Source organism: Hypanus sabinus, chromosome 26 (genome assembly GCF_030144855.1).
Source record: "Hypanus sabinus isolate sHypSab1 chromosome 26, sHypSab1.hap1, whole genome shotgun sequence".
Lineage (NCBI taxonomy): Eukaryota > Metazoa > Chordata > Chondrichthyes > Myliobatiformes > Dasyatidae > Hypanus > Hypanus sabinus.
This window is the reverse complement of record NC_082731.1, coordinates 37978270-37996756: the sequence shown is the minus strand read 5'-3', so window position 1 is coordinate 37996756 and position 18487 is coordinate 37978270. Positions and strand designations below refer to the sequence as shown.

Below are 18487 nucleotides of genomic sequence, written 5' to 3'. Positions count from 1 at the left end.
AGTCCACGAGGATGTGCGTTTCTAGTTACCAGTTGTGCTCGATTTGACCACTGCTCCTCTTTGGTCTCCTTCGCTGTTACAGTAAATCTCAGTGGAAGTCCAAGGAACGGCATGCCTGTCTGGGTGCATTGCAGACCTCTGGACTGACGTTTGGACGTGATTGTCAGAAACGGCCATTATCTGTAATGTTAATTTAGTTTCTCTCTCAGCCTACTTTTCCAATCGCAAGTGAATCTGCAGATGCTGGAAATCCAAGCCACACACAATGCTGGAGGAACTCAGCCAGCCCGGCAGCGTCTATGGAGAAGAGTGTAGTCGACTTTTCCGAGGGGTTTCGGCCTTCCCCAGCATATGATCCTTGTTTGCCATCCTGTATTTGCACCACTTCCTAAAGGCCATGATTAATGAGAGTTCACCAGCCTCCTTGAGGGCACTAGAAGTAAATTGGAAAATGTCTCGTGATTTGGCTAGGATTAAATTGGGGCACTCCTGGACAGCATAGCTTGAAGGGTCTATTCGAACAACAACACACACAAAATGCTGGTGGAACACAGCAGGCCAGGCAGCATCTATAGGGAGAAGCATTGTCGACGTTTCAGGCCGAGACCCTTTGAGACCCGAGACCCAGGGGAAATGCAAAATGATAGGAGAAAACAGGAGGGGGCGGGATGAAGCTAAGAGCTGGAAAGGTGATTGGCGAAAGCGATACAGAGCTGGAGAAGGGAAAGGATCATGGGACGGGAGGCCTCAGGAGAAAGAAAGGGGGGGGGTGAGCACGAGAGGGAGATGGAGAACAGGGAAACAACTAAATATGTCAGGGATGGGTTAAAAAAGGGGAAGAGGGGCATTAACAGAAGTTAGAGAAGTCAATGTTCATGCCATCAGGTTGGAGGCTACCCAGCCGGTACATAAGGTGTTGTTCCTCCAACCTGAGTTTGGATTCATCTTGACAATAGAGGAGGCCATGGATAGACATATCAGAATGGGAATGGGACATGGATTTAAAATGTGTGGCCACTGGGAGACCCTGCTTTTTCTGGCGGACCGAGCATAGGGCCTATTCAATGCTGTTTCTCAATAAACAAATTGTGATCCCCACCCTGTCATTCTCCACAACTTGAACCCAACTTCTCTCCTTTTTGCTTTGCCAGTCCTGATGAAAAGTCACTGACTAGAAACGTTAACTTTTTTCTCTCTCTCCATAGATGCTGCTTGTTTTGCTAGGAGTCACCAGCAAAATTGAAGACTATTAGAAACGTTTTTCTTTTAAGGTGGAGATTCGGGGGGGCGGGGGATATAGTCAGGGCTGTATCTAGAGCAGGGGCTCCCAACCTGGGGTGCATTTACCCCTCTGTTCATGGTAGAGGTCCATGGTATAAAAAGGGCTTCTGGAATCAAGGGAAACAGGATAACAGAAGAATAGTATTTGATGGGATTGGTGATTGAATGTGGGTGGTGTTGGCTTAAGTGGCCTTGTTTGTATTGTAAATGCTTTAAGTCCCACTGCACTATCACACTGTTTCTCTGCTCTGATCAGAATGCCAGCTAATGAAAACGGAGAGGCCACGGCCCAACACGTTTATCATTCGGTGCTTGCAATGGACAACGGTGATCGAGAGGACTTTTCACGTTGACACACCGGATGAACGGTGAGGATGGGGTGGAAATGTATGACAAAGGACTTCAATATTGCTCTTCTCTTCAGGAATACAGCTCACTACCTCCCTTCTCTCCCCTACCCACTGACACCTTGACAGTTCTCCCTGAAGGTGTAGTCTTGGCGGAGCATGTTGTCCTGCATAGGATGGCCCTGTTGTACATTTGCAGTGTTTTCTGTGTCAGCTGACATCGTCGAGGGTCAGGGTACGACATGGGCGTGTGGTGAGCAGGGAGGTGGGCTGCAGTTTATCACTTTCCTTGGTAGTCTTTGCATTTGACAGATTTTGTATGTCATTCCAGCGAGTCTATCATAGTCAAGCAGTTGATTCTATTGGAATTGAGCTACGAAACTTTTGTAGAACAACGCAGCCTGGATCGCAGAGCCCCGGTTCCTCTCCGTCCTTGCAAAAGTTAAACTGATTTCAGAATTCTAATCTGGTTTGCTTTCCTCAGCTTAACATATTCAGTCCTAGGGTTTAAAGTTAGAATCGAGAGTAAACTTTCTGAAGTCCTGATGGGGATCCTGCTTTCAGTGTCTAATGCCTACGGCTGTACAAACCCTAACCTGGGCGAAAAATTAAACTAACTGAAGCACACTTGACAAATGGATGCTGTGGAAAATATTCGGAACTTTGATATTCTTATTTTAATTAATCTTGTAATGTGATAAAATGGAACCTGTACAATCACAGAGTGCTTTGCCATGAGCTAAGTGTGTACATGGCAGAAGGCCTGTAATGTTCTGATCCTTGTTCATTGTGTAACTAAGGTGTTGTGATGGAAAATAACTGGTTCTTTGAGTCTCAGCAGTAGAGGCCTGGACACACAGTTTTAATAATAAGGAATTCATTTACAAAGGGAAGTCGGGTCAACACAAGCAACTACAATACACAGGAAGCGGTGTGGGGACAGGGTACGGTTACACATACAAAGAACAAGGGAAAAGCACTACGACAGCTATCCCCCTTGACCTTGGATAGCTGCGGCTCCCTTACCAGGACAAACAATAGACCTTCCCAAACATAAATCAATGCACTTACCTTCAATGAGGTGGTCTGTAAGAGAGACCGAGCCAGGGGCAAGTCTCACCTTTTAAAGCATGGGGCTGGGCGCAATAATCCAATTAAGGTGACCAATGATTTAGGTGTGCATTGATTAGTTGGGAGGGACCAAATGTTGATTGACATGTAGTGTGTCCTCCAACTAGCCAGGTGGCAGTGCGTCTGTCACGTGGCCTGTATCTCTGGATACATAAGGGAAGGTTGATATACTGATTGTCCTTTTACTGCAGGACCTGACTCCCAGAACAGATAGCCAAAGAATAGCCTGAAAACCTGTATATTAAAAGAAACCTTGTAACCTGTAAATCAGAAGCAGCTTGCCATCCACGAGGAATGGAGGTGCTTCTCCTTGCAAGTAATAATCATGGCTTTGACCAGATCCACTGTGTATTTTGGTTCTTTGTTATGAGACCTAGTGAGAGGTACATGACATACCCCTGACACAATCACCTCACAAATCGCCCTCCCACTTGCCTCTGGCACGATGATTGCACAAAGTACCTCAGCCCAGAGATCTGGTGTGCAAGTGTCACTGAATCTTGCAGGAAGAAGAACCCCTTTCTATCTGACTTAATTCCAGGCTCACTGTGAATTATTTATCTGTAAGTTCGTAACTGAATCCAGAATTTGGCTGCCAGAGCACAAGGAATCAGTCTTCCATTGAACCTGTGCACAGTTGTTCTCGAGTCCTCCAGTGTTTGCTTGGCAGAAGACTATTGTGTTCAACTGTAGACTGCTGGAACATTTATGGACTCAGGGTCTATATATAGTGTGTGTGTGTGTGTGTGTGTGTGTGTGTGTGTTTACACGCACGCACACACATACACACACAGAGTTTTGTGGAAGTTTTAATTTTTACTGTTTTCTTTTTTGAACGACTCGGATGCACCTAACTCTGCAATCATAAGGAAACCAAAACATTGAAAATGCAGATGGTTCAATGGTTTCATTTGATATCCGAGAATGTATCCAGTGTACAAGCTGAAATTCTTACTCTTCACAGATATGCACGGAACAGAAGAAAACCCAAAAGAATGAATGAGAGAAAAATGTTAGAAACCGAAAGCCGCCTTACTGCCCTCCCGCACACAAGCAGCAGCAAAGCATCAACCCTCGCCCTCCCCCTCCCCCCCATTTTGTACCAGCAGGAAGCATCAGCGCCCACCAAGCAAGCCCGTGAGAGCCCGTGATCTGCAACAAAAACGACTCTCTGTAGTCCAGTACTTCAGCATGCCACAGGCTCTCTGTCTCACTAACAAGGGGCAGATAGGTGTCACCCTTTACACAGGGTAAAGGAGTCCAGCAGATGTTACAGTCTGAAGCGACGCTTACTCAAGCTCACCTGGCTCGAGAATTGGCAGACTCTCCCCCCTCCCACCCTCACTGAGAGACACAGAGGCTTATCTGGTTTGCAGTGTTCAATTAGTTTTACTAAGAGGATTCAGATGAATAAAGATTGTGTACATCAGAGCAGCCCTTTAAAAAAAATTCTTCCACACTACCAGTTGTACCAAATACCACATGTTTGTCCTGTGAGGAATGATAATTCAGTGGGCGGGTTGATTTGTGTGTGGAGGCCTCGCGTGCCTGCTGGCTGCAGTGTGGTAGCACTCACTGACTGTTCGCGCCCTTTTTCTCCAGTGAGGAGTGGATAAGAGCCATTCAGACTGTTGCCAACAGCTTAAAGCACCAGGAACCGGGAGATGATGCCATGGACGTTAAATGCGGCTCACCCAGTGACAGCTCGGGAATGGAAGATATGGAGGTCTCTATGCTGAAGTCCAGGAATAAAGTGGTGAGTGTGAATTCGACTAAGTACATTTATGATGGAATGAAGTTGTCTTGTTTTCTCTGTGCTACAGAGCTAAGGGCATTTCATAGGGAGATAAACCCCAACATGGTACACCGCCCATCCAGGTGCGGTCACCTTTCACTTACACCTCGGTGTTATAATGTAATGGCCTCACTTGCAATGGTGAGAGCTGATATAAACTGGTGACCCGCTTCAAATGCTTCGAGTGCATTTGCTCAGTCCCCTGTTGCTGTCTCTACCACCTTATTGCGATCTGTAGTAGCTTCAACTTCTAGCTTGTCCTTTCCCCCACATTTTTATTCTGGCATCTTCCCCCTTTCCTTTCCAGTCCCGATGAAGGGTCTCAGCCCGAAACGTCGACTGCTTGTTCATTTCCCTGGCCTATGGAGTTTCTCCAGCATTCTGTAATCTCTTCCCATTCTCTTCCCATTCCCACAGGCCTGTCCTCGGCTGCCTCCGCTACCAAGTCGGGGAAAACCACAAACTACAGCACCAGCTCATATTTTATTTAATTACATTTTATTTGTTTATCGAGATACAGTGCAGAATAGGCCCTTCAGGCCTTTCAAGCCTTGCTACCCAGCAACCTCTGATTTAATCCTGTCCTAATCACAGAACAATTTACAATGATCAATTCACCTACCAACCGGTACATCTTTGGACTGCGTGAGGAGACTGGAGCACCTGGAGGAAATCCACGTGGCCGGGGGAGGACGCACAAACTCCTCACAGTACCTGGGCCGCCGGTTCTGTAAGGCGTTGTGCTAACCACTTTGCCACCTCTGGGTAGTCTGGTGATTGCTTCACCCCCATTCGCTACCCTCTTCTCCTCCTGGTCCCCATAACCAGTCTCTCTCCCTTCCCCCATCCTCACTATATACCCATCACTCATGCACTCGTCCCACAGGTTCTCCACCCTGAATTCCATGTTCCACCTGTCAGATTCCACCATCATTAGTGTCTTGGCTCTTCCACCCATCAGCTCCAGCTTCCCCTCCTATCATCTGCCCCCTTTTTGATTTATTTGTCGAAGCATACGGTGAAATCTGTCGTTTGTGTCGATGACCAGCACAGTCCAAGGGTGTGCTGGGGGCAGCCGGCAGATGTTGCCATGCTTCCAGTGCCAGCACAGCATTCCCGCAGCTTAACCCTTCCCATACGTCCTAGGAATGCGGAACCACGCCAACCACTGTGCTACCATGCCACCCCCACCTCTTTACCCTTCAGTCTAGATCAAGGCCCTTAACCCAAAATGACGACTGTCCAATTCTCTTCTTGACCTGCTGAGTTCCACCACCTTTTTGAATGTTGTCCAATCCTCCTGCTTCCTCGGCCATTGGTTCCTGGTGAAACACAGGCCATTGATGACCTCCTTTCTCTATCATTCAAAGTCGATGGTACGGTTGGAGTTTATCAATGTTTCTGCAATCCACTGCACCCACTCTACAGGGGATTGGCCTATACAGCTTCACCAAATTACCCATTTCCACTTCTCACAACGGGGGAATAGGGTTGGACTTTGAGAGGCATCTTGCCCAGTGTGGTCAGATTAGCATCTGCACTGTTTTACTATCTGGGTTTCCAGTGAAAGTCTTCCACATGTACCTTGGGTAAAGCTGATGCTAACGGTATGTTTCAGAGATGGGCCAGAACTGAACGGAGCAATGTCCATTAGGAACACATACTAAATGCCGCAGGAGCTCAGCAGGCCGGGCAGTATCTATGGAAAAGAGTAAACAGTCAATGCTTCAGGACGAGACCCCTCATCGGGACTGAGAGGGAAGGGGTGAGATGCCTGAATTGGATGGGGGAAGGAGAAAGAGGCTAGCTAGAAGGTGATTGGTGAAGCCAGCTGTGTGGGAAAGGTCAAGGGCTGGAGAAGAAGCAATCTGATAGGAGAGGACAGAGGCCAACATAAGAAAGGGAAGGGGGAAGGGACCCGGGGAAGGTAGTGGGCAGCTTAGAGGAAGTAAAAGTTCAGTGGGGAATAGAGGAAGGAGGAAGGGGTATTTTTGTTTGCCAGAAGGTGAAATTGATACTCATGCCATCAAGTTGGAGGGTACCCAGACAGAATACAAGATGTTACTCCTCCACCCTGAGGATGGCCTCTTCTTGGCATAAGAGAAGGCCACAGATTGACACATCGGAAAGGGAATGGGAATTAAAATGTTCGGCCCCCAGGAACCCCTCTTGTGGTAGATGGTGCGGAGGTCCATTGGGAGTGCCTACCTCACCCTGTCTACACTTGGTACACATCTTCTGTTTTCACTGGAGGCGAAATGGTGTGATTCCACTCTCGAAGTGTAGCAGCAGCACTTAACTTCACGGCCCTTTGTGTTCAATCCAGTGACCTGCTAACACTTTGCTGTGCTCCTCTGATTTCAGACCATGAATGATTTTGACTACTTAAAGCTGCTGGGGAAGGGCACCTTTGGCAAAGTTATTCTGGTTAAAGAAAAGGCCACGGGGCGTTATTATGCCATGAAGATTCTACGGAAAGAAGTAATTATTGCTAAAGTAAGTATTCATTTCCTTTTCAGATGCATTTAGTGAAGAAAGCTTTAAGGGGCAGATTCCATCGGTCCCTCGTTTGCTCTCTCCGCAACACAGTACGTTTGTGTTCATAGCCTGGCACTTAACCTATTTACTTATTGTGATACTGCGTGGAATAGGCCCTTATTTCCCTCCAAACTATGCCGCCAGTCTCACAGTTTAATCCCAACCTAATCACGGGACAATTTACAATGACCATTTAACTGACCATCCGGTTCACCTTCAGACTGTGGAAGGAAACCCACACGGTCACGGGGAGAACGAACAAACTTCTTCCAGACAGTGGTGGGAATTGAACATGGGTCGCCCGTACAGTAAGGCGCTGTGCTAACAACTTAACCTGCTCATGTTCCTCATTCCTTTCCCCTCCTATCATCGCACCCCCCCTACCCATTCCCCTAACTCCGCTTGGATCCATGTCTATACAGTCTCATCGTGTGTCTGATTCTCTCCACACTCCCACCAGTCGCTGCCTGGTCTTTGTTCTAGTTAGATGAGAGATGCTGGAAGAAGGCAGGGGAATGTGGTTAATAGAGCAATTATCCACGATTGAATAGTGGAGCAGACTTGACGATTTAAATGTCCTATTTCTGCTCCTATACCTCTTGATCTTTATCACAGCCCATTGGAATGGGTCAAAGAAACTGCTTTGGATTCGCTTTACATAAAAGCATGACACGTTTTGTTTGCGTCAATGACCAGCAATCCAGGAGCGTGCTGGGCGCAGCCCACAAAGTGTCGCCATATTTCTGGTGCCAACATGGCACGTTCACACCTTTCGTACATCTTCGGTGCGTGGGAGGAAACCCATGCGGGAGAGCGTACAGACTCCTTAAAGACGCCAGTGGGAATTGAACCTGGGTTGCTGGCACTGCAGTAGTGTTAAACAAATCACTATGCTACAGTGTCACCGATATCCAGCTGGCTGGTTCTTGAGAGTTGAGCCGTCTTTCGTTGTCTTCAGTGTTTTTAAAATTGAGTGTACAGTCGACCCTCCTTATCCGTGAGGGATTGGCTCAGGGACCCCTCACAGATACCAGAATCCGCGGATGCTCGAGTCCCTTATTCTACCTGTCTCAATTCGGTGGATCTTCGGATCCAGCGGAACCCCAGACCTTCGGGAACTTTTGTTCCCGAGCCCGGCGCTGAAACATTCTTAAGTGTTTTATATGCATAGAAAGGTAAAATATATACTATATACTAAGACAAACGTTTGACTAACTGACGCTAAATAATACCGGATGTACCTGTTCCGACTTACTGAGTAAGGGAACTTACGATTTTTTTCGATCCTGATCCACGATAACCCACTCACATCTTCCCGTATACTTTAAATCATCTCTAGATTACTTATAATACCTAATACAATGTAAATGCTATGTAAAATGGTTGTTATACTGTATTGTTTAGGGAATAATGACAAGAAAAAAAGTCTACATGCTCGAACAACAAGTGCTGAAAGAGCACTTCCGGGTTTTCGCGATTCGCGGTTGGTTGAATTTGCACATGCGGAATTTGCGGATAAGGAGGGCCAACTGTAATCTCAAGTGAAAGGCCGTTTAGAGTCTGTCACAGCAACAGTGTGGAAATGGGGCCTTTGTCTGCACCGACTGTCCGCCATCCAGTCGTACTATCTCATCCCCATCAATTAAACACCTCTCCCCAAAATTCACCACTCATCCACACACAAAGGCATTTTAGTAGGAAATTAACCTGATGGCCCACGCATTTTGAGGATGTGGTATAGAGTCCTCACAGTCACAGGGAGAACCTGTAAACGCCACACAGGTCGGAATTGAACCCACATCACAAGATCAGTGAGGCGCCGGCTCCTCTACCAGGCTGCAGCACTGTCCTGTGTTTGGCCTTTGTCAGCCTCAGCTCACTGATGGACTAGCCAGTTAGTTCCTCTCCCCTTTCTACCATTTTGACCACCATCCTTTTGAAAATGATTGCTGAATCCTGATAGTCACAGTTTAAAAAAAAAATTTTATTCAGGGAAACATCCGGGATTCGGCCCTACTGGCACTTTGAGCCACATCACCCGCCAACCCTGATTTAACCCTAACCTAATAGACAGTTGGTGCAGGAGTAGGCCATTTGGCCCTTCGAGCCGGCACCGCCATTCACTGTGATCATGGCTGATCATCCACAATTAGTACCCCGTTCCTGCCCTCTCCCCATATCCCTTGACTCCGCTATCTTTAAGAGCTCTATCTAACCCTTTCTTGAAAGCATCCAGAGAATTGGCCTCACTGCCTTCTGAGGCAGAGCATTCCACAGATCCACAACTCTCTGGGTGAAAAAGTTTTTCCTCAACTCAGTTCTAAATGGCCTACCCCTTATTCTTAAACTGTGGCCTCTGGTTCTGGACTCACCCAACATCGGGAACATGTTTCCTGCCTCTAGCATGTCCAATCCCTTAATAATCTTATTGTTTCAATCAGTTCCTCTCTCATCCTTCTAAATTCCAGTATATAAGCCCGGTCGCTCCAATCTTTCAACATATGACAGTCCCGGCGGGACTGTTTATGACCAATTAACCTACCCACCTATGGACGTTGGACTGTGGGAGGAAATCGGAGCACTCGGAGAAAACCCATGCATTCCATAGGGAGGACATACAGAGTATGCCGGGATCGAACTAGTGTCCCACTGACGGCTACACAACCCAATCCGTATCGATGACATCCCCAGCAAAGCCTGCTCCTGGGGGGCATCAGTGTCTGTTGAACCTACCCCTAGGGGAGTGAATGTTTAGTGGGGGTGGGGAGGGTAAAATGAAAGCTTGTCTAAACTTTCCCACTTTTTCCCAATTGCAGGATGAAGTCGCCCACACTGTTACAGAAAGCAGAGTCTTACAGAACACGAGACATCCCTTTTTAACAGTAAGTGCAGTGAAATCCACTGTTTTTTTGGTTACCACCCTGTACTCCGTGGCTTCTGTTTACATGAAAATATGTTTGCCGCAGGACGATATTTACAGTGAAAGCATCTATGTGACGGGATATTGAAGCTTATTCTGGCCAAGTCGGTCCAAGAGTTACTCACTCTGTGTCGGTAGAAAGTCCAGGCAGTCGCCCTGGGGACTTGGTGAAATGAGCGATTTCCTTTGAGCCGTTTCCCCAGGGTTGCCCCCCACCCCCCACCAGTTCAAGCTCCTCAGTCAGCTGGCGGTTGATCTGAGGAGGAGTCTAGTGTTTCCGTGCTGTTCTCGGTTTAAATTCCTGTAGCACTTGTCAGTCAGAAGGCCCCAGAAAGGAGTATTAAATCAAATGGGTGTTTTCCACTGCTGTACTGAGAGAAGTGATGTCTTTATTGGGCAAGGTGTTAAACTTGGGCTATGTCTACCAGAGTGGCTCCTTTGGCACTTGTTTATTAAAATAAAAGTTTGTCCTGGTTAGTAGTCTCTTAACAATCCCTTAAAATAGGGTTCCCAGCCTTTTTTATGCCGTGGACCCCTATCATTAACCAAGGAGTGTGTGGACCCCAGGTTGGGACCCCTGCCGTAAAAGCTGATCTGATAATTTTAATTTTTATTTAAAGTTGCTGTGTGGAACAGTCCCTGTGGGCCCTTCGAGCCGCCCAGCAGCCCCTGACTTAACCTCAACCTATTCATGGGAAAACTTACAATTGAACCTACTGAACGGGAAGCCTCTAAACTGTGGGAGGAAATTAAAGTGTCTGGAGAAAGCCCACGGGGTCATGGGGACGCCAGGATTGAACTCTGAACTCTGATGCGTCGAGCTGTAATAGTGTTGCTCTCACCCCGACGCCCGATTACTTTCGTGGAATCTTGCTGTACAAAGTAAATAGGGCTGGCATGTCCGCAACCCGGTGTACGTGCCGACACTTGGAAGCCTGACTTGCTTTAGATTGTCACATGCAGACTGCTGTACCCCCGTCCTGTTCTGCGTAGCAAGTTTCCTGGAACGTGCTACGCTCTCACTTGACCCTGCTTCCCTGATTGCAGTGCCATGTGTGGGGCTGCTCGGGTTGTCGCAGCTAAGTCAAACAAAACCGCAGTTCTCCCAAACACGGCATTAAGTTACAGTAATGTGAATCGAATGTTACCTCAGCTTGCACAGGTGGCCTCCCACAGTGCGGTGTAGGGGGTGGGTCTGGTAAGAATTCCAGGCTGATGACACTGGCACGGGGGGGGGAGGTGGGGGGAGGTTGTGAGTTCAGTGTGTCGCATTACTAAGAATCAACAGTGCAGAAAATTCGATTCAACCCAGCTGGCCTGTGTAGGCTTTGTACTCTTGCTCGTCTGTTCCCATTGTAATTCCCTTTCCTCGACTCCTGTCCCTCTGTTCCCTGCTGTTTTTGTGTGTGTGTATCTAGCTGTTGCACATATCAACCTATTCCTTGTCTGCACCAGTACTTCAGCAATTTATTACTGGAAATATTTTGGCTATTTATTTACTGAGTTCAAGCGTGAGACAGGCCCTTCCAGCCCTTCAAGACCCTGATTTAACCCTGGCCTAATCACGGGACAATTCCCAGTGACCAGTGAACCTACCAACCAGTACATCTGTGAGACCGTGGGAAGAAACCGGAGCACCTGGGGGAAACCCATGTGGTCACGGGGAGAACGTACAAACTTCGTACAAGCAGCGGCAGCAATTGAACCCGGGTCGCCTGCAACCCGGGTGTTGTGCTCACCAGTGTGCTACACGATATCTGCCGGTGATTTTAAACCTGATTCTGATATGCCACCCAACCCCTGAAATTCATTTTCTTGAGGGCATTTTCAGTAAATACAAGAAAGACTATAGAATTAATGAAAGACGGCATCCAACAGGGTGGACAAACAAGCAATGTACCAAAGAAAAAGCAACAAGCTGTGCAAATGCAAAAAGAACAAGGAAAAAATATTCAATAATAAATAAATATTATTACGTGCCCGGTCTTATGACATCATCATTATGTGCTGTGTCGTAATACGATGACCATTACTGTTCTTGGCAAAATTTTCTACAGAACTGGTTTGTCATTGCCACCTTCTGGGCAGTGTCTTTACAAGATGGGTGACCCCCAGCCATTATCAATACTCTTCAGAGATTGTCTGCCTGGCATCAGTGGTCACATAACCAGGACTTGTGATCTGCACCGGCTGCTCGTACGACCATCCACCATCTACCCCCGTGGATTCACATGACCCTGATCGGGGGCTAAACAGGTGCTACACCTTGCCCAAGGGTGACCTGTAGACTAGCAGAGAGAACGACTGCCCTACACCTCCTTTGGTAGTCGTACCTTCACCCCGACACCCAAATAAATAAGTAACGAATCTTGAGAATATGAGATGAAGAGTCATTGAAAGTGAGTCCACAGGTTGTGGGAACAGTTCAGTGATGGGGCAAGTGAAGCTTTTCCTTTGGTTCAAGAGCCTGATGGTTGAGGGGTAGTAACTGTTCCTGACCCTGGTGGTGGGGGTTCTTGATTTTTATTTTCATTCCTGAGACAATTTTGAACATTTTGTATTAAAATTGTTGGGGGGGGGGCCTTAATTTGGAGAGCCACGGTATTGTGGTTAGCGCAATCCTGGCGATTAAGCTAGAATTAAACTATTGATTGGTAGGCGGTGTGTCTCACTGGGCCAGAAAGGCCTGTTCCGTTTGTATATGTAAATAAATAAATATGGCGGATGGAGTGATGAGCCACCTGCGTTCCATCTGCCAAAAGCGGACCGTCCTGTTGGCCAAACATTTTAATTCCAGTTCCCTTTCCCGTGGTCTTCTCTTGTGCCACGAGGCGGTTTCCCTCAGCTATTCTGTTCGAGTGGCTTCCAACCTGATGGCATGAATATCAATTTGTCCTTCCGATTTAAAAATAATTTCCTCCCCTTTCCCCCTTCTATTCCCCACTCTGGCTCTTTATGTCTTACCTGCCTTTCAACCCCCACCCCTGGGTTCCCTCCTCCTTCCCTTTCTCCTCTGGTCCACTCTCCTTTCCTATCAGATCCCTTCCTCTCCAGCCTTTTCATCTTTCCACCCACTTGGCTTCATCATTACCTTCCAGCTACCCTCCTTCCCCTCCCCCCTACCTTTTCATTCTGACATCTACCTCCACCCTTCACAGTTTTGAAGCAGGGTTTCGGTCTGAAAGCTGTTTACTCTGTTCCGTGGATGGTGCCTGACCTGCTGAGTTGCTCCAGCATCTCGTGTAGATTTCCAGCACCTGCAGATTTTTCTCTTGTCTGCTCTTTCAGTGCATCGTTTTGCACTTGGCAAAGTAACTGGACAGCTTTGCATCTGTCCATGTTCACTTAATCAGTATCTGTTCTCCCCGTTGCACTTCTGGTTTTCAGCTGGCTCTGTTCCATGGAGCTGATCTCCTGAACTGACACAATAGACAATAGGTACAGGAGTAGGCCGTTTGGCCTTTGGAGCCAGCACCGCCATTCACTGTGACCATGGCTGATCATCCACAATCAGTACCCCATTCCTGCCTTTTCCCCATATCCCTTGACTCCGCTACCTTTAAGAGCTCTATCTAACTCTTTCTTGAAAGCATCCAGAGAATTGGCCTCCACTGCCTTCTGAGGCAAAACATTCCACAGATCCACAGCTCTCTGGGTGAAAAAGTTTTTCCTCAACTCTGTTCTAAATGGCCTACCCCTTATTCTTAAACTGTGGCCACTGTTTCTGGACTCCCCCCAACATCAGGAACATGGTTCCTGCCTCGAGCATGTCCAATCCCTTAATAATCTTTTATGTTTCAATCAGATCCCCTCTTATCCTTCTAAATTTCAGTGTATACAAGCCCAGTTGCTCCAATCTTTCACATATAACAGTCCCGCCATCCCGGGAATCAACCTCGTGAACCTGCGCTGCACTCCCTCAATAGCAAGAATGTCCTTCCTCAAATTTGGAGACCAAAACTGCACACAATACTCCAGGTGTGGTCTCACCAGGGCCCTGTACAACTGCAGAAGGATCTCTTTGCTCCTATACTCAACTCCCCTTGTTATGAAGGCCAACATGCCATTATCTTTCTTCACTGCCTGCATGCTTACGATGAACAAGGACATCTAAATCTCGTTGTACTTCCCCTTTTGCTAACTTGACACCATTCAGATAGTAATCTGCCTTCCTGTTCTTGCCACCAAAACAGATAACGTCACATTTATCCACATTAAACTGCATCTGCCATGCATCTGCCCACTCACCCAACCTGTCCAAGTCACCCTGCATTCTCATAACATCCTCCTGACATTTCACACTGCCACCCAGCTTCGTGTCATCTGCAAATTTGCTAATGTTACTTTTAATCCCTTCATCGAAATCATTAATGTATATTGTTAACTAGCTGCGGTCCCAGCACCGAGCCTTGCAGTACCCCACGAGTCACTGCCTGCCATTCTGAAAAGGATCTGTTTATCCCTACTCTGTTACCTGTCTGCCAACCAATTTCTATCCATGTCAGTACCCTACCCCCAATACCACGTGCTCTAATTTTGCCCACTAATCTCCTATGTGATACCACAGCTGTAACTCGCTCTGAACCAACTGATTGGGCTTCAGAGTCCGTGGGCCTGCTCCGAGCTTCGTGTCTGAGGACTCACTTCCACTCCAAATGCGATTTGCTTTCTTTTATTGTTTGCACAATTTGTTTGTTTTCGCTCTCTCTGCATGTGGGATGTCGGTCTATCGTTAGTGGGTTAGGATTTCTTGTTTTGTGGCTACCTGTGAGAAGACAAATCTCAAGGTTGTATAAAGTAGACACACTTTGATAATAAATGTACTTTGAACTGGTCTTATTTCAAAGTTTAAAGTAGAGATTCTTTTTTTTTTGAGCATACACAGTAAATCTAAGATGCACAGTAGAATCAATGAAAGACCGCATAAAAATAAGCACACAGAAAATGCCGGAGGAACTCAACAGGTCACACAATATCTATGGTATTTTGTACGACCAGTGTCCTGTTTCTTTTCATAGAACCATAGAACATTACAGCACAGAAACAGGCCTTTTGGCCCTTCTTGACTGTGCCAAACCATTTTTCTGCCTAGTCCCACTGACCTGCAGCTGGACCATATCCCTCCATACACCTCTCATACATGTATCTGTCCAAGTTTTTCTTAAATGTTAAAAGTGAGCCCGCATTTACCACTTCATCTGGCAGCTCATTCCACACTCCCACCATTCTCTGTGTGAAGAAGCCCCCCCCCCCCAATGTTCCCTTTAAACTTTTCACCCTTAACCCATGTCCTCTGGTTTTTTTCTCCCTTAGCCTCAGTGGAAAAAGCCTGCTTGCATTCACTCTATCTATACCCATCATAATTTTATACACCTCTATCAAATCTCCCCTCATTCTTCTACGCTCCAGGGAGTAAAGTCCTAACCTATTCAACCTTTCTCTGTAACTCAGTTTCTCAAGTCCCGGCAACATCCTCGTAAACCTTCTCTGCACTCTTTCAGCTTTATTAATAATTCGGTGACCAAAACTGCACACAATACTCCAAATTCGGCCTCACCAATGCCTTATACAACCTCACCATAACGTTCCATTCGTTAAATTTTCAATTTTCAATTCGTTAAAATTTTAGCCATTGAATATGGTAATGCCCCACCAATCCAGCCACCTGGGATTGACCTTGTGCAGCTTGTTGTGACTGATCAAAATCACTGGTGGTATTGTTTGCTGGTTTTTATGATGTGGGTGATGATGGTCTTTCCACGACCATGTTCTACAGAAGTGGTTTTCTATTGTCATCATCTGGGTGGTGTCTTTACTAGACGGGTGACACCAGTCTTTATCAACACTCTTCAGAGATTGTCTGCCAGGCGTCAGTGGTCACGTAACCAGGGCTTGTGATCTGCACCGGCTGCATGTACGATCTACTCCCATGGTTTCACGTGACCCTGATCGAGGAGCTAAGCAAGTGCTACTCCTTGCCCAAGGTTGAGCTGCAGGCTAGCAGGGGCATGGAGTAGTTTACGCCTCCTTTGGTAGAGATGCATATCATGTGATATAGGCATCTTTATTCAGTACCAAAAGCAGGCATCATTCTAGAGAGACTCCCAGTAGAGGCTCTCAAACTCAGAAGTGCATCGTATTTTATTAAACCAGTAAGATCAATGGTAGCGGTAGGTAATTCAATGCAGCTTCAGTAGTTACAATCCTTCATTACTTTGGGTTGACAATGCTTCCTTTGAATTGTATGTCTACAGTGAGAGACATGTTCAAATACCTTTGCTAATTGCAAGCTTTCTAGAATTTACTTAACCCATTGTTGCCTGGATTGCTGCAAAGCAATTAACACAGCCCCATTGTCTTAACATTTCTCTCGTGCATTTCTCTCTGTGGGGCAGCCTGTGCTTTTAACTTCAATTTACTGTTTGCAGTTTACCATAAGAACTGAGGACTGGTTCATGCTTGAATTAATATCTGCTGCATTCACATAACTCCAGAAGACACCCTAACACAGCAGCTGCCACTTTCCTCCACTTGGGCTTCCTCCAGGTCTTCCTAAAGACCTAAAGGCCTAGAGACGTGTCGGTTCAGATCAGAACTGGGTTTAATGTCACCGGCATGCATCATGACATTTGTTAACTTTACGGCAGCAGTACAATGCAATACATAATAAAAACTGAATTGCAGTAAGTGGCGATGTTCCCACACCAATTATCTAATTTTTAAGTCTCCTTATCTCTCGTAATTTATTGCTATTTATTTATGTTTGCATTTGCACAGTTTGTTGTCTTCTGCAGTCTGGTTGATCTTTCATTAATCCTGTTGTAGTTACTATTCTACAGATTTGCTGAGTATGCCAGCAGGAAAATGAATCTCAGGCTTGTGTGTGGTGATGTGTATGTACTTTGATAATAAATTTACAGACATACACGTGCACACACATTAAACTAATAAGTTGAACAAAACAAAGTGAGGCAGCGTTCATGGGTTCAATGTCCATTTTTGAATCGTATGGCAGACCGGAAGAAGCTGTTCCTGAATCGTTGAGTGTGTGCCTTTGGGCTTCTGTACCTCCCCCCCGATGGTAGCAATGAGAAGAGGGCACGTCCTGGGTGATGGGGGTCCTTAATGATGGACGCCGCCTTTTGGAGGCACCGCTCCCTGAAGGTGTCCCCGATGCTGGGGAGGCCAGTGCCCATGATGGAGCTGGCTGAGTTTACAATTTCCTGCAGCTTCTTTTGACCCCTCCCTACCGGATGGTGATGCAGCCAGTTAGAATGGTTTCCATGGCACATCTGTAGAAATTTGCAAGTGTCTTTGGTAGTCTAATTTGCTGTTGTAAACTTGGGCCTTAGTGTCCAGGTGAGTGAGTGTGGGAGATGGTGGTTTGGAATGTGTGGAGAATAAATTAGGATTTTTTGTGACATAATTAAGTGACCCATTTACCCTGATCATACACTAACTCATCTTACTGAAGAGCCACTTTCCGTTCTGTGTAGCTCTACCCGTCACTAACTGTGATTCCTATTCAATGATTTCTCTTTCTCTTCTCTCACAGACGCTGAAATATGCATTTCAGACTAGCGACCGATTATGTTTCGTCATGGAGTACGCAAACGGCGGAGAGGTACGTACTTGGTCTGCACCCCACGTGTAGTGGCGCTGGTTTCAGACCAGAGTCCTTGGCTCACGCTACTCTATGGGGTTAACTTGTTCCAGTGTTGAAAACCTGGCTTGAGGTGGAGGGGACGTAGCAAGCACCCGCCACGATCCTCACTACAGGCTGTTGACAGATCCCGCGTGCTAGTGGGGCTCAGAAGGTGAAATCCAGGGATCCTGGGCTACCACATTGGCTTGGTGGAAGAACAATGCACACAAACGGCTGGAGGAACTCAGCAGATCAAGCAGCATCTCTGGAGAGGAATGAACGGTGACTGCTGTTGGCCGGGACCCTTCGTGGAGTCTCAGAGAGGGGGTGGTGGTGGAGAAGGGGTTCCCCACCCCCCAACAGCAGACCTGTGATTGTCCGTGCCCTCCTCTTGCACCAAAGTGAGGCCATCCTCAGGGTGGAGGGCCTGGTATTCTGTCTGGGCACCCTCCAACTTGATGGCAGGAATATCCTGTGGAACTCCTTCCAGTGGAAAGTCCCTTCGTCTGACTTCTCATTCTTCTCACCTGCCTATCATTTCCTCCTGGCTCTCATCTTTATTCCCCTTCTCCTGTGGTCCACTCTCCTTTCCTATCAGATTCCTTCTTTCTCGGCCTTTGCCGATTCCCACCCACCTGGCTTCACTAGCCTCTTCCCTCTCCCTCTACTGTTTTATTCAGGTGCCTCCCCCCCCCCCCCCCCAGCCCCGATGATGGGTTTCAGCCCGAAACATTGACTGTTTACTCTTTTCCAAAGATGCAGCCTGACTGGCTGATTTCCTCCAGCATTTTGTATGTGTTACCTGTGACTAGAGCTTTGCTGCAGGGAGC

The 18487-nt window shown here is 47.0% G+C and overlaps 1 protein-coding gene across 5 annotated transcripts in view; it reads left to right on the top strand.

Annotated features, from left to right (window-relative positions):
• Positions 1 to 18487, top strand: part of LOC132381460 (RAC-beta serine/threonine-protein kinase) — a 145685-nt gene that overhangs the window by 105428 nt on the left and 21770 nt on the right. For all 5 annotated transcript variants that reach the window (XM_059950881.1, XM_059950882.1, XM_059950884.1 and 2 more), the window contains 5 exons: positions 1538 to 1649; positions 4362 to 4515; positions 6919 to 7050; positions 9909 to 9974; positions 17568 to 17636. In XM_059950881.1, coding sequence (XP_059806864.1) covers positions 1538 to 1649; positions 4362 to 4515; positions 6919 to 7050; positions 9909 to 9974; positions 17568 to 17636 — 533 coding nt within the window. The remainder of the gene's footprint in view (positions 1 to 1537; positions 1650 to 4361; positions 4516 to 6918; positions 7051 to 9908; positions 9975 to 17567; positions 17637 to 18487) is intronic.